This window comes from Macadamia integrifolia, chromosome 5, assembly GCF_013358625.1.
Source record: "Macadamia integrifolia cultivar HAES 741 chromosome 5, SCU_Mint_v3, whole genome shotgun sequence".
NCBI classification, from domain to species: domain Eukaryota; kingdom Viridiplantae; phylum Streptophyta; class Magnoliopsida; order Proteales; family Proteaceae; genus Macadamia; species Macadamia integrifolia.
In genome coordinates this window covers 4,555,655-4,572,439 of record NC_056561.1, presented here as the reverse complement: position 1 = coordinate 4,572,439, position 16,785 = coordinate 4,555,655, and the positions used below count along the sequence as shown (strand labels likewise).

Sequence of the window (16,785 nt, the reverse complement as noted above, 5' to 3'; positions counted from 1 at the left end):
ACCCAATTTGTGTAATGTATTTTCCCTCATGTGATTAGTTCCTTAACTCAATTTGATTATCTTAATTCAATTTAATTATATAATGCATGGCACCCTCTTGTCCTTTTCGATATTTGTCATGTGATGCTTTTATTAGAGGAAACATGTGCATTCTTAAAGATTGTATATTAAAATTTTATAATTTGTTAGGGAAAAAAAGACTATCAAGTTGCGGGACACTTGGCACTTAGACATAGGCAAGATAAAATGACTGTCCGTGCTGTAAAATTAAAAGTGGGCACATATCCCTATGCTAATACAAGAGCCACACAACCTGCCATCGATCGCTCTTTCTTAAATTAATTTTAAGGATGAATGGTTGCAAGTAATGTATTAAGTTAGGTGGAGCCTAAATTTTGATGAGAAGTAGCTCATACTTATGTAATTATGTGTAAATTTAAGCCCAGTTTCACTCTCTCAAGTGTTCGAGTATAAAAAAATAAAATTAAAAACCCTTAAAAAATTATATAACTCTAAACCATTAAAAACGCAAAGAAGAATGTAAAATACAAGATAGCCCATGCGCTTGGATCAGAACCCTAAATTTGACTCTTTTTTTTTTTTGGATAAAAGAACCCTAAATTTGACAGACAACAAATAGGGTGTATTCATCCCTTCCATGATTAATTGACATACCATGTGGAAACCATGGGTAGAACCACACCTCCCTTGGACTTGCATCCATTTTATTTGTTGGTGGTCTGAAACGCTTTCTCATTCTTTGACTTCATAGTTGACTTATCCTGTCATAACTTATCATCTTCCCTCTTTGGGGGTAGGTGGGGGATAGGAGATGAGGGCAGCAATTCACAACTAATTAATAAGAACAATGTCGAATCAATCACAATGGCCAAAAGATAAGGGAAAAACCAATGCACCTTTGTTACGCTACAGTGAAAAGAGTCAAAGCATTGGGTGAGACACTAATGAATTGAAGGAAAAAAAAAAAAAAAAAAACCGAGTTGAAAAGAATTAAAAATAGAGTCATGAAACATGCATAATAGGAATTGAAACAAGTTTTGCCTCCAGCTTTTTGGATGTCTATGGAAGTATCACTTTCTTTTGGTAGAGGGGGAGTAATTAGAGTAATTATGACGTATGATTGATAAAGAATTTTAAGAGAGTGAAGAGATGTATAAATGGAAGCAAAAAAGGCTAGGTGTAGGTACTTGCGATGTAAGTTCATCGTTAAGAATTCATCCTCCAATCTCAAGACCCATTGCACTTGAATGGGTGTTTAGGAATAGTGATGACCTTAGATTCATAGGTGAAACCATTCACCGTGGATGAAAAAAAAAATATTTTTTCTTAAATTAATATGAAAACTAAAAAATATAATTATATACAAAAAAAAAAAAAGAGAGAGGTTTTGTGCACGGTTGTGCACGGTGTGTGACCACACACAAACTCATCCGATGGAGATGAAAAGGATGCACCATAGATCTTCATCTCTAGTGCAATGGTTATGACCGTGTATCATACACCGTGGTGCACAAAACCTTTTACCAATAAAAAAATAAAATATCTTCAAACTTTGAGGCAGTATTAGGCTTCCATAATTAGAATGGTAAGCATCTAAATCCTAACATTTCTAACAAAATATTGAGAGAGAGAGATGGTCCAAAGTAGAAGGCACAAAACAATCTTATCACAACTATGCCTCATGTAATTTGCCATTTTACTATTGCTAGGTATGCCATAATGTTAAACGTGAGACATGTTATGAAGGCTTATGAGTTCTGATGCTCATAGCCTCTGGTGGAAAGCCTAGCAAATAGCCAAATACCATGACCCCTTGAAGAAACGAGGTGAAGAGTCACTAAATGCACCACCAACCCAAGGAATCAGAATCCATGTGGGCAGACTATGGTGCTGATTATTATTTATTTATTTATTTTTTTTTTAGTAAAGGAATTATTTTTGAAACGTAATACCAATAAAAAAAAAAAAAAAAAGCGAAGTGGTGTTCTCTCTTCGGACAAAATGTGGGTCTTCTACTAGATGAATCCAACTCTTGCTTTTTCATTTGTACGATTTCTCACTCTGATGTCGTGAGAAATCTCTGTCCAAATTTTTTTTAACATGTACCAAATGCATGTATCATGCCTCTTTAAAGATCGCTATAGAGTGATGTCTCATTGATCATGAGATTGATTGAACAGAACAAATTATAACTATTTCTCTCCCTTCCCATAATTAGCCATGCATCATATCTCTATAAGGATCACTATAAAGTGAGACGGCACACCCAACATGTCCACATCTCCACTATTTTCTGGCATAGTGCTATATGCTATTGGATTGAAATTTACAGGATGAATCATAAGTAATTATGTACGAATTCTCCACAAATTTTTAAGATCATTTATTTATTTTTAATCCTTTTGGATTCTCATTTTTAAGACCACTTGAACTGAAAGTTCTAGGTATGAGTATGTCACCCTCCATATTAAGCGATATATATTGGTATTATATCGGTTGTATCAATAAAAAAAAAAAATATATATATATATATATATCTCGAAATCATTGAGTTTAGTTCCTATATATGTATTTGTCAGAGGTCAACATCTATTCATTTATTTTCATTAATGCCCCTCTTCACCCTGGAAATAACAATAAGTGGGACATAAGTACATTGGTCTATAACATAAAATTCCTATGAACATACATGCAGATGATCCATTCTCAACCACAACATTCTACCAGCTTTGTTTTACTCTGTCAGAGACTCGGAAGCCAGAAAGAAAACTAGATTTGGATATACTTACAGTTAAAATGATTCAGTAGTAAGTGTTGGCTAAGAAAAGGGGAGGGGGGGGGGGGCAAAGGCCCATGTAAATCATTTTTTTTTGGTAACAAAGAAAGACCCTGTGAATCATGTTGCTTTAAGCCAACTTGGGTTTTTGGCCATTGTGTTTAAAATGGATCATTGAGATGGAATTAGTTTTCCCACAACCCATGGACGGTATGAGATTGGGGGTAGTTATATATATATATATATATATGTCTTCTACCACCTAAAAAAGATTCTCTCTCTGATTCAAATCCCCTATGACGAGCAATGAGTTGGTTGTGAGAATTCAACAATTGGAAAGACCTCAATATACACCCTGTTCGTAGAATCCTCACCATGGTTCCCTGCCTCCCCGTATAGGATTTTTATGCCCCTCTCCCTATCTCTCATATATTGGTTTAATTAGGTTGTTGCAATAGTGACAAGTTGTGACTCACAACAGATTATGTGACTACGGTTTTGAAATCTGAGATTGTGGGATGGCTCAGAGCTTTAAAAAAATAATAATAATAATTAAAAAACATAAATTGTTGGGATCTTCCCCAACTTGCACAGACATACTTTTGTCCAAATACAAACTTGAATCACAAATGGTCAAACAAAAACTGTGTATAAAAGGCTTAGTTCTCTACCTCAACTCCCATCAATGCAACCAAATGTATAACAAGTAGAAGCTTAAAGCCATTGTTTTACAGAAAAGAGAATTTGCAGTGTCTGTGTAGGTTAGAGTGAGAGAGAGTTATTTATCTCTCATCAAACAGTCCAGAGTCATGGATTACTCTGCTCTACTGCAACCTACACCAATGCTGTTCCTCTTTGTGTTGCCGCTATTGTTTTTATTTGGTATGTTATTAAGGGGACGTAAGAAACTACCTTACCCACCAGGACCAAAGGGTCTACCCATCATTGGAAACATGAACATGTTGGATCAGCTCAATCACCGTGGATTTTCCAAACTCGCCAAACAATACGGTGGTCTCTTACATCTTCGTTTGGGTGGTCTCCACGTGGTGGTAGCGTCTACCCCTGAGATGGCTCGCCAAGTCCTTCAAGCCCAAGACATCAACTTCTCCAATCGCCCACTTAACATAGCCATCAAGTACCTTAGCTACGACCAAGCTGATATGGCTTTCGCCCACTACGGTTCCTTCTGGCGTCAGATGCGTAAGGTCTGTGTCATGAGGCTGTTCAGTCGCAGAAGGGCTGAGTCTTGGGCGTCCGTCAGAGACGAGGTGGATTCGATGATCCATACCTTGGTGTCCCAGGCCGGGGAAGGGAAGTCCATCAACGTCGGAAGCCTCTTCTTCTCACTAGCAATGAACATCACCTACAGGGCTGCCTTTGGGTCAGATGTCTTGGAGGGTCAAGAGAAGTTTGTGTCTATAATGCAGGAGTTCTCGCACCTGTTTGGGGTTTTCAACTTGGCCGATTTCATACCATGGCTCGGCTGGGCAGATCCCCATGGGCGCCGGATCCATAAGACACTCGTTAAGGCACGTAACTCGCTTGATGTGTTCATCGACAAAATCATCGACGATCACTTGGAGAAGAGGAAGAGCAGCAATCGATCTGATGATGATGATGTTGAAACTGATATGGTGGATGATCTGCTCGCTTTCTACACCGAAGAAGAACCACAGAAGAGTGGGGAATCGGCCGATTTACAAGGTTCCATCACCCTCACTCGAGACAACATCAAGGGCATCATCATGGTGAGTGAATCTAATAGTATGACTCAATACCAATTCCCGCCCCTTAATGATGAGTTCTGATTAGGTTTGTGTACGAGAATCATTACTGTATAGTGTCTGACTTATACATGTAATCCATTTCTTCTTTCTCCCAGATGAAGTGGATTACGTGTAGAGACCAAGCAGGCTCTTGCAGTCGAATCTGATCCAAAACACTTAATGAATCATCAAAATAGAGGTTTATAGAGGAGAGAGATTAAGGTCCTCTTTTATGTGAGGGGCATGCCAAGGAATCCATACAAAGACAACGTGCAAATCTTTTACCCTAATAATAATGAGGGAAAAAGGATGGTCCGCCTTGGGTGTAGAGGATTCAAAGAAGAGAGTGTGTAAGGCCCTCATTTATGTGAGAGGACATTCCAAGGAATCCACACGAGGACAACATGCAAATCTTTTACCCTAATTATAAGGGAAAAAAGATTGTCCGCCCGGGAATGGAATGGGGGTTTCATGGAGGAGAGCGAGAGTGTGTGAGGCCTCATTTATGTTAGAGGGCATACAAAAAAATCCACATAACAATGGGCTATTATCTTTTACCTTGATAATAAGGGGAAAAGGACTTTCTGCTTAGGAGTGTAGAGGCTACGCCAGTCACAAACAAGGTGAAATGACCACCCCGCCCCCCAAATGAGCTCTATTAACCCTCTGCTGGTGCAAGAGCCACGCTCCCAGATAAAGAACTCTCCCCCTAATAATACTAAGGGATGAAGTTTTCTATCCGGGTCTATCTCTCCTCCTTTAATTGGGGGAAGAGATGTCATTTTCATAGAGGAGGAAAGAGATAAACACATAAGAGTGTTAACATAGGCCATGCCTTGGACTGCAAACCTTTTCCCTATTTGTAATAAGGCAAAGGATATTTGAGCTAGTGGCATAATGAATTGACATCTGGTTCATGCCTTGATCATCATCATTCACAGGACGTGATGTTCGGGGGAACAGAAACGATTGCTTCATTGATAGAGTGGACTGTGACGGAGCTGCTAAAGAGTCCTGAGCATATGAAGAGGGTGCAACAAGAATTAGAGGACGTGATAGGGCTGGACAGGATATTTCAAGAGTCGGACTTAGAGAATCTCCCCTACTTCAGAGCCACAATCAAGGAGACACTCCGCCTCCACCCACCGCTACCGGTCTTACTTCACGCCGCAGCCGAGGACGCAGAAGTGGGAGGCTACACCATCCCAAAGGGAGCAAGAGTGCTTGTCAATGTTTGGCAAATTGGAAGGGATAAAGACTCATGGGAGGAGCCAGAAACCTACAATCCAGCTCGGTTCATGAGTGATGATGCCCCTAATTACAAGGGAAACAACTTCGAGTACTTGCCATTTAGTTCAGGTAGGAGGTCTTGCCCAGGAATGCAGTTGGGAATGTATGCCTTAGAATTGGCTTTGGGTCACCTCCTCCACAACTTCAAGTGGGAGTTGCCTAATGGCCTGAAGCCTAGCGATATCGACATGAGCGATTCCTCCGGAATTACCACTCCCAAAGCGGTTCAACTCGTAGCTGTACCCACTATTCGCCTCACCTGCCCCATCTTGTGAGTTATATATGACCCATCAATGGTGGCTGCTTGTGATCATTTAATGGTTGGCTATATTACAATTGTAAACATATCAAATTGGCTTCCTTGGTATATGTAATAGGAGGTCGTCTTCTTCTTCGTATTGTATTGTAAGAGGGCAGAAGTTATATTATGTAGCTAATAAAATAAGGGGCAGAAATAAGTTATATATAGATCTATATTATAATCAAAGTTGGTGAAAAATAGATGTGATTTCACTTTTTTACCCTTCTATTATATCACTCTTTTTTATTCCAAGGGTAAATCTTATTATTTACATAAAAATGATAATAATAACTCTGGTTGATGAGTCACCTTTAATTTATTTTAAAACAGAACTATTGGAAATAAGATAAGAGGCAACCAAAATATCAGAATAACTTATATAGTCATGATTCAACTTAAATTCCATTGAATTTTGATTGATTTATCATTTTTCGGATTTGATTAATTAGAACAATGGAGAAGTAGGAAGACTAATACATGGGGCTACGTGCCAATGGCCCTGAAACGAGTCTAACACTCCACACCTAATTCTCTCTCTAACTTATCTCAAATCATTCTGAGACTTAACGCATCGAGTGAGTACTCGTCCACTCAATTTATCAATTTCCTCCATTGCTCAATGGAAATCTCTCTGTTTTTGCGCTTATGTGTGCATTCTTTTGTTAATTACACAATGATACATTGGAGAATATGGGTTGAAACTCAGATTTGAAACCAGATTTAACTGACAGGCTCTGGTTTGACTTTAACCAATCTGTTTATCTATACACATTGAGAAAGGGTATATTTGGTATTTAGTGTTGGGTGTACATGTAAAAAGATAATTATGTCTCGCATTTCGTTTATTACAAATAAATCCATCCAAACTGACATCGTGAGGGATGCTTCTAAAGGTGTAATAAGGGCAAACACCAGGAGAGGTGGATGTAAATTTCTTTTGTATTTATCTAAGGTTGATTAATATTTACCGGAAGAAAAAAAATTCTAAGGTTGATTAATGCCCCCAGGGGTGTGGAGTTATATGCATCATGTGGGTCAAAGTTTCAATGGTTGCACCATAGTAAACTTCACATATGACTTTTATAGTGTAATAAGAACCGAGTTTTCTTTCACCCACTCCTATGTCACTCGTATTTAGATGGGACCCTTAAAATACTAGAAAAGGTAATTCAGACCTTAGACAATGGAAAGGAGGTACAATGAAATCTGTGGTAGGTGAAGAGAATCTGTGGGTGAAAGAAAATTTTTCCATAATTTAAGTTAATAGTGTTTGGGGGAAAAAGCCTAAAAGACAATATAACCCCCACACCTAGACAAAATTCGCAGTGAGAAGGGAGGCAAAATGATCATCCAAACCCTCATGAAACAGGTAAATCCCATATCAATGCTTCTACTAGTGCTCCTATTGATCCACGTTGCCTTTTACGGAACCCTAATGTTTGGCCTACTTCATGTTCAACAACCACAACCACATATCGCGTGATCTTTATTGCTGCTCATAGTGATAATGGTTATGCTGCAACGTACCTTTGTTGTGTTTCTTAGTACTACTACCTTCTTCAATGTTCTTCGGAGAAGAAAGGGTCGTCACTCTGTTGCTATCATTGTAGAATACATTTCCCCCTCCCTGATTTTGGTCATTTGGCATTCCATGTGCACAAAATCCAAAACTGTTGTATAGGAAAGGGAAACAATGTAATCATCGTGTGTAAAAATTGGAACAATTCAATCAAATGACTCACCATGCACTTTACATTTTCCGTAGTATTTTCAGATTCTAAATTCGTAATCCTCTTCCCTACTACATTTAGACATATGGCCATGCCAATTTGAACTCAAACACGACACAAAACTAAGGTCATGTGGGGCTATATATCACCAAATTTTGGGCTCCAGCTGATCTGCCGCATGCCAGAAAACACATCTGATACAAAAATATAGCATATGCATTATTTTAAAATTGTGGTCAGACAGAGAAATCTATGACCTAATTTTACCTAACCATTACATTTCTAATCATGCTTTCAGATGCACGTAATTTCTCTGTACCAACATATACGGGACGACACCAATCAAATTAATGAAAACAGAATCATGTTAATGAGATGTTCTTGTGCATACAATTCATTTTCTGTTTGAAGAATTTAGTCTCCATCTCATTCCATAATTATAGTTATCAACATATCATTGACCTGAATGCTTTGAATCACGAGTCTTGAGTTGGATCATCAATGCACCTGATCCAGGCAAACAGTAGTGATTTTACTCACACTAGCATAAAAAGAAGAAACATGAACAATGAAGACCACACACCAGGATGATCCAACAAATGCTGAATGATCTCTTCTTTATTGTCACAAAGTAAAGGCAAGCCCAGCTCTTATTTGGGTCGCCTTCTGTAAGCGTATAGTATATCATCAATATTATCCTTTATGTAATTGCCCACTCTATAGACGTTCCTGGCAACACCTGAAGCCACCAGACTTGCATTCCTCGTAAACCTGCATTTTTAATAGCTTCAATTTTTAGCATCTTGTATTGTTGCAATGCTTGGAACACATTATACATGTGAAAGAAAGTTGAGCGCACTTTATGATAACAAATATAAACTAATTAAATCACATTGCTAGCACACCTGCCCAAAAATTCCTCCCCAATGGAATGCGCTGGTTTATAAGTACGTGGTTGAGGGAAAACATGACCACCATCTTCACAGGAACATAAACCATGAGTCAGTTGGAAGCTACATATTAATTCATAAACCTCAAATTTTGAACTTTGCAGCCAAGAACATCTATTTGTTCGTCCACATATTCACAGAATTTTATCCTGAACATCAAGCAAAACTATCTTTCTAATCTAAGAAAATGATTTTCTGTAGAAAGTTCAAATGAGAACATATGGCAGCAAAGCTTGACAAATGAGGACATAATAAAAGATTCAATTTCGACTTTGAATCATTAAGAAAGTAATAGATTAAGAACCAATAGGTTGCAAGTGCTGAAACAAGCATATAACAATCACTTCATGGTGGAAAGCCAGCAGCAGAAGAATTGGATACTTTTTTTATTTGATGTTAAAAAAGAAATTGGATTCTCTTGCCATAAGTTTCCTAGAGTTTAGAGCCGGTATGATCAAACCCCTTTTGATTTTCCCATAAATCTTTTCTCTATGCAAGTACTGTTCTGACAAGATTTTTCTTTATTATATCCTCAGGCCCTTCGCCTGTAGATCTATTTTGCATCTTTTGAACCGTGCCTAGTGCCTACATCAGAAGGCCTAAATACATCTGAAACATAGAGATTCCTAGTACTATTATTTTCTTTCTTTTCTTTTCTGCTTTGAGGTCTCATCATCCATTTTTCTCATCTAATTTTTTTCCTAATTCCTATTAATTCTGTCTATGCTACTTATTCTTTTTTTTTTCCCAAAAGTAAGAGAATAATTAACCTTCTTTCTCAAATCCACTTCTAGTTACTGTTTCCAAGCCCTAGTCCCTAAGCTGAACACAAACCGACCCCAAACATTAGACCTAACGGTCTGCACTTCCTTTGTACTTAGACCTAATGGTCTGCACTTCCTTTGTACTCTTCCACTCCACCCCACTTGACTGGTTTGAATTCAGCCCTAAATAGTGAGTGCTTAGACAGCCTAATTTTCATCTCATTTCACCTTTCTACAAGATCTTTCCTCCAGCATCCAGTCTGAACTTCTCCAGAATTGAATAAGAACAGGGATATACTTACGAGCAAACCCTGTGCTAACCCAAAAAGGCCGCAATATGGATCCGAGTATGCTACACATAAAAAATAAAAATAAAAGGATTCAAGCAATTCTGCACTTATCGCACATCACAAGGCTGTTTCAACAAAGGTTGATACGTGTTGAAAAGGCTCAAAAACCGGCATTTTACTTGCTGCAATGTATGTATCTATGATTTCTAATAAAACGATACAAAATTTCACACATTTGGTTTTCGTTACTTTTGAGTGCAATTTTGTATTTATTTCATTTCCACATATGTTTCAGTTTTGACATATTTTGCACATTTCAGTGGACTCCTATCAAGGCAGGGCAGAGCATACGTTGTTGAGAAATGGACACAAAATAAAAATGAAGCTACAACAAAGAATAAAAGGGTAACAATAAAGGAAAATGAGGTGAAGTTACAAGAATTATGCATGTAGATATGCATGGATTGATCAGAAAATAAAGCAAAATTAAGGTACACAAAGAGAGAGAGAGAGAGAGAGAAGTTTTCACACCACTCATGATCTCCACAATGAATAAATATTAAAACATAATGGTGCACATAAGCATTTATGAATGCATGGTCTCATTACCTTCTTTATTGTGAACATGAGCAGGCGCATGGTCAGTAGTTGAAGCTCTTTTGTCCACCAAAAGCTGCACGACAATGCTTGTTCATGTGAGACTTCAATGAACAGAGCTTGATGGTATGTACATATGCAAGAAATTCAAACAGCGCTTGATGGTATGTATGTACTATATGTGCCAACAGTTTATTTGTAACAAGCAAAAATATTAACAATTTGATTTCATAATGTGAACTAACAAGCATGATATTAACCTCAATACCAACACAGAACGGCAATTCAGCCTGTCTATCTTGTGAATCTGTTGGAGTATCTTTGCTGTCCAAGTACACAGAATAGCCAACACAAGCATACTTGAAATCTGTAAGACTGCGGCCCTCTTTGGAAGCTTCCATCTCAGATTCTCCCACGATGTATCCAGGAACTGTTAATGACCAGCTTAGAAAATCAGTACATCTTCTGGAAAACTCGAGTAGCTTTCAATTCAGGAGTGGGGTAAGAGGAATAGATAAAATGGTTAGAAATAGTGACACCAACAACATATAATTCAATAACAGAGAGAAATTTAATGGGAAACCACAGAATGAAGCATATTTCAAATAGCAGAGCATCTTAAATGTCAAGGACAAAAAGTATATTTCTTATTTTATTTAGAGTAAGCAAGCAGCATAGTAATGACATGAGATTGTTAGGAGCTAAATACTGAATCAGGTCCATGGTAAAAAAGACACCAATTTTATCAACTATTCGTTTACAGGACAGGAATTTCATTTAACAGGCTCTTTCTGAACACATGTTAGCTAGAACAATACAAGTTGGTACACGGATCTGATGGGCAAAGAAATGAGAAAGAAGCAAAACGATTCATAAGCGAGTTGTATTGCACTCGAGATGCTTGTTCTTGGACCATGTTGGTTTATGTAATCTAGTTTACCAAGGAATCAGACTTAGAAGACAGGCAGTTGCCTAGGTGGCTTTCTTATGTGCCAGGAGGACCGAAAAAAATGCACCAGTAAACACAACTAACATAATGCAACTTGAAGGCTCTAGAACAAAGCCAAGGCAACAAAGAATTGGGGGCTGATCATCTAACAGAAAAGATAGCCTAGAGAATGCGAAGGCAGAACAGTAATCACAAAGCGAAGCCCAAGTGGTAAAGAAATTTGGATAAGGATTTCATCACAAATAAGAAATCAGGTAAAGGATATGAAATCATGACAGCAAAATAAATAATATGAACTGTTGAGCTGATGATAGAGCAGCACTGCAATATGAACCCCCTCATAAGGAATGATAATTTCCAAGGAACTGACCCCCATTGACAAATGAATTATGATTCAAATCCGATGGCCATTAAGTTTTGTGAGGTGGACCCAAGGTAGTAGAAAATCAAAGTGACAGGTGTGAGAACTTAGCAGTTCATAAAAGTATTGTCATGACGCTACAACGCTATGGGTTCTCAATAAGATGGAACTTAGCATGCAGTCCTCCTAGAAGGCTAACGATGCCTTAGGCCGGCTCATTTGGTATCACAACCGATTTTCCAGAGCGATTATTCTAGCAGCACTTCTTTGGTTCTTATAAGTGATTCTCATGATGAACCATTACTTGCAATAAATGATCCCTGTGGAAAATGATGAACTGATTCCTAGGATTGGATGCAAAAATCTTTTGAACTCTCAAACAGAGTAAAACGTTGCATTTAGTGTAATGAATATTTGTTCTTGCCTAATAGAATAACATCATCCCCTTCTGTAACTTGTTTTATCAGAAAAATTAATCAGAAAAAATAAAAATAAAAGATTAGCAAAGCTCTGAAGAAACATCAGAAAAACTTATCATGGAAAAGAAGGGTGGGGGAAGTAAAGAGCAAAGCATTGAAGAAACACTCTGATTTGGATCTGGGGTTCAAAAACCATGTTCGGATCGTTTATGGGCCCACTGAGGCAATTAAAATCCAAGTACAAGAAGCAATGGCAATTTTTTTATTAAAATAGAATTTTCAAGAGTAAAATTCATAGACAGGATAGATGACATAATAGGGAATTAGTTTATTTTATGAGGGTAATCTAGGAAGCAGTGAAAAGAAGGGACGAAACAGAAGAAATGAGGGGTATTTCTGGAAATTAGAGCGAGAACATAATAAAGAAAAAAACTCATAAAAATGGAGGTGAAGATTGTCTGCAACCGCACGACTTCCCAGCCACATATGAAACCAGAAAAGGCGGAAACCATTTCCAGGTTTGGGAAAGAGAACTCTCAAACGAATATCAATCAAACTGAGATTCTGGGATCAACTAACTGGCAAGTAGGGCTCTTGAATCGACTCAATCCACATCCAACCATCAAATCTGATTAACTATCCTCTGAAACCTGGCTGAGCGGAAGAACTGAACACAGCTCTATTTCAGAATCTGGTTCTTACAACAGTGGCTGTACTTGATCTCAAGCTTCAACAATCAGAATTGCCATTTGATGTATGCCCAGTCCAAGAAATTTCAGACTTGATTCGACTTAATGTTCTCTTGTTCGACCACAAGTATGGCAGCAGCAGGAACCAGAAATGGAACAATGAAGTAAAAAGAATAAGGAAGGGAAATAATGAAGAAGGTGAGGAAGAGTAATAAAGTTAACGTTTGATAGATTGTACCTGAAACAAGAGAGAGAGAGAGAGAGAGAGAGAGAGAGTCGCACAAAGAGGGGGGGTAAAAGGTCACAAGACCCTGCTGCTATCATATCATAAAACTTCATTTCTCAAATCTGAGAACTCTACCATACATGTCCCATTTAAAGGAAAAATTAAAACAATTAATGGAAACTAAACAATCCCCTATGTATCTATCTAACTTCCAAAAAATAAAGAGAATAAAATATAACTAACAAAGAAATAAAATCTCCCATAGAAAAAGAAAATTCCTTCCTTGCTTTTGCGTCTAATGATGCATATGATGTGCCTGATCATGTGTATGCTTGTGCGTGTGTATATGTGTATACTGCCAAAGAGGGTCCAACACTCAACAAGCAGATTTTATGGTCAGAGCTGTCATCTCTATCTGAACAAACAAATCTCTTTCCTTTCATTGCCCGGTACAAATCGTACTATATACTCCAGGGGGATATAGCTCCATTAATTCATGCATTTAGCAACATTGGACCACAAATTTGATGTCAGAATTGAAACTCCACTGGCCAACAATCTGAGATAATGACTTACTATGTAGCCTACCAAAATAAAAGATGACATAATATTTTTCCCAAACAAATCCTAAATTTCCTTGCTGAACAAAACCCAAATGGACCCGATTCGTCTCGGTCTAAATTGCCAGATGGGTCAATCCGGCTCAGCCATGATTCTGCATCACAGTCCAGAGAATCAAATTACGCAAAATGCAATTCTAGGCTCCAACTAATCAAAAACCCCTCACAATCACTCCACAGAAGTCATACAAATTATACCACTAATTGCCAACAAACATTGTTGCACTTGGCAATCCACTGCCATGGCACCAACACCAATTTTTCTCCTCGGCAGGGGGTGTTTCAGGAGGCAAGCAAGATTTGTATGAGACATCCAAAGGAAATAACACACCCAAAGAATCAGAGTTCATTCAAAGTAGAATTTCCTCGTGCTTCATGGTTAGATAGTTTAAGATGCAAGTATTGGGAAATGTGCCGAGCAATTGGATCCATCAGACTGTAAAATATTATGATATTGGTACACAGCTAATGTAGATCCACAGAGCACAGGCACATGAATACATCACAAAGAACTATAATGAACAATTCAAAGGAAGCAAGAAGTATGGACCATCCGGAGGGAGAGAAACAGAAGGATGTTTCAGGGGAACGAGAGGTGTCTTATTCAAGAGTTTCAGCAAGGGCTTTTAGGCTTGCTTCTTTTTGGTCTTCCATTATACCTGAGTTCAACAATGTAAAAACATTCTATTTGGGATGAGTGGGATAACCATCTAGTGCATAAGTTGAATATATTTCTGGGAGGGCCTCCCCAACAGTTTTTGGGATCACTTTGCAGAGATAGAATTCTTTTTGTACAGGGCCCTTCATGGACTATGATGTTGTACAACACTTTTAAGTGTACAGGTTGCTTATTGTTTTCCAATCAGTGCAAGTTTTCTTTCCTTCTCAAAAGAAATATATATATATATATATATATATATATCATATACAATAACAAAATCACGTCATAAGAAAAAACACAATTATGAACTTGCAATATTTTAAAAGGTAAAACCTCTCCATTCCATAACATACTAAAAGTCATACAAATAATTAAGTATAAAATATACTCATCTGGGAATACACTTGGAAGATGTGATGATACATATTCCACACGTTTATTCATTCCAGGTCATGTCGCACATGTAGTCTTGTATAAATTAAAAAATCCAGCTACCAAAGCTCAGGACAGGAAATATAAGCAATACTTTATTTAAACGGGTTTCCTATTTTTGTCTTATTTTTATGTACTTCTGGCACCTTTTTTGTCTAACACAATAAGACCCATTCATTCCTTGATCACAAGAGCTTCTATATTCCCACCTTCCTACTGTTTAAAATTATTTGTAACATAATGTTTTACTGGGTTTACCCCTGTTCCATGATTTCTTGGTTCTGACATGCTGGACACTCGATGATGCCATGTCATCAAGCACTCATGCCACATGCCTAGTAAACTGGTTTGATATATTGTGAAATAAGATGTCTATGTAGCAGTTAAGTTCGTCATCTAAGTCCAAACCAGGGGGTTTCAGTGATTACGTGGGGATCATGCCTGGCCATATGGGTGGCAGGACTCCTGCGGCCAGCCAGTAGAGTATGTACATGACCATAGGAAGCTAAATGAATAGTAGTTGTGGACGTATGATTGGTAAGTTTGCTATTCATAGCTGGTGGCTTGAGATTTGCAATGGTTGCATTTATCCAAGTCTACAATAACATTCACTTCAGACCTTCAACTTGTTTACAGGCACACTGCAACCACAGCTGTTTCCCCAGTTTCCCATATGGTGATTCAGTATTGACCTGAAAGGAAAGAATGAGTAGGTAGAAGTATAAGCAGATTGTATCTCAAACGAATATAGTCCCAAAGAACAAATAACACTATTCTAAATCCGGCATCCAGCTGGTCACTTAGTCAAAATATGAATCCATAAAACGCAAATTATTCCATGCTGATAATTAGATGACCAATTATTCCAGCGAATGATCCAGTTATTCCTTCTTTTCTTTTTTTTTTTCCATCCTCAACTGTTCCGGTAACTTCTTTTCAGTCCTCCGACCAGCTTTGGTAAGATAGCGGTCGGAAATAGGGCTTCCCTACCGTAGGAAAAGGGATGAGCAAATGCCTACAGAGGAAAATGACTGCACAACCCAAGCTGCCACCAGTTTTTTTCTGCTATGAATACCCAAGCGCCATTAGATCCACAATTCAAGACGAACCAACACAACCGAATCACCAAGAAGAAGGAAAAACTAATAACGTAACAAATTCTACTTGAAACAGCATAATCCACAACAAACAGAATCCTAAAGTCAAACTAAAAGGGATGAACTACGAATATTGGCAGATATTAGCAAAAAAAAAAAGGTCATTTTTAAGATGATTACAGGCAAATCAACATCCATATTTCCCCACTCGACCTCGATGGTAAAACGAGGTAAACCCAAATCCAAAACCCTAACGCGTAAAGCGAGGCAAAAGAAACGCAAAAGGCAAGTTGTACCTTGTTGAAGGGTTCTGCTAACACCGACACAGAGAGGATTCCGAGCTTTGGATTTTAGAATCGAAGAATAGTATAGACATCCCTTGCATGATTTCCCCTTCAATCCTTCCACTGGGTTCTGATTTTGGCTTCGATCCCCGTCATCTTCTTTAGTCATCTCCATAGCCCCAATTTTTTTCTCTCACGAATTCCGCGGTTTCTTGATTCTTCACGAATTCTGCATCCCTCCTATCTCACCCAATTTGCGAAAAATAATATTAAGCAGCGCAGCTGCCGCAACTGTGCGATCGACCTCAGAGAGATCGTTACCAATACCAAATGGAAGTCACAAAACTCACATCCGCTGAGAGTTGTATCTCACTCGGCGGTGACAGCAAATGCAATGGAAGAGCCGAGAGAATGGATTCTCCTTCGCGGCTTATGTACCATGGTTTTAACGTTAAGCATCGGCAGTGTAAACGCATCGGCCGATACTATCGGTTTTACCGGTTCCTCACTGATTCCGTCACGGTATTAGATCCATGATTCGATCGATCGTTCCATCACG

At 38.2% G+C, this 16,785-nt stretch overlaps 2 protein-coding genes and 1 long non-coding RNA gene across 3 annotated transcripts; 1 reads left to right on the top strand and 2 right to left on the bottom strand.

Annotated features, from left to right (window-relative positions):
* The first annotated feature begins 3,521 nt into the window (after positions 1-3,521).
* On the top strand, positions 3,522-6,323 carry LOC122080398 (cytochrome P450 84A1-like). Its single transcript, XM_042647358.1, has 2 exons — positions 3,522-4,548; positions 5,508-6,323. Exons 1-2 carry the CDS (start codon positions 3,607-3,609, stop codon positions 6,129-6,131), a joined length of 1,566 nt encoding a protein of 521 aa, XP_042503292.1. The 5' UTR covers positions 3,522-3,606; the 3' UTR covers positions 6,132-6,323.
* Positions 6,324-8,234: 1,911 nt separating this feature from the next.
* Positions 8,235-16,648, bottom strand: LOC122080405. The gene is made up of 5 exons (XM_042647368.1): positions 16,239-16,648; positions 10,749-10,918; positions 10,501-10,564; positions 8,793-8,865; positions 8,235-8,658 (listed from the first exon to the last, which is right to left on the bottom strand). The coding sequence occupies exons 1-5, from the start codon at positions 16,399-16,401 to the stop codon at positions 8,538-8,540; spliced, it is 591 nt and encodes a 196-aa protein (XP_042503302.1). The 5' UTR covers positions 16,402-16,648; the 3' UTR covers positions 8,235-8,537.
* On the bottom strand, positions 9,585-10,489 carry LOC122080406. Its single transcript, XR_006140706.1, has 2 exons — positions 9,721-10,489; positions 9,585-9,689 (listed from the first exon to the last, which is right to left on the bottom strand). It is a non-coding gene; the product is annotated as an uncharacterized LOC122080406 (long non-coding RNA).
* Positions 16,649-16,785: the final 137 nt, after the last annotated feature.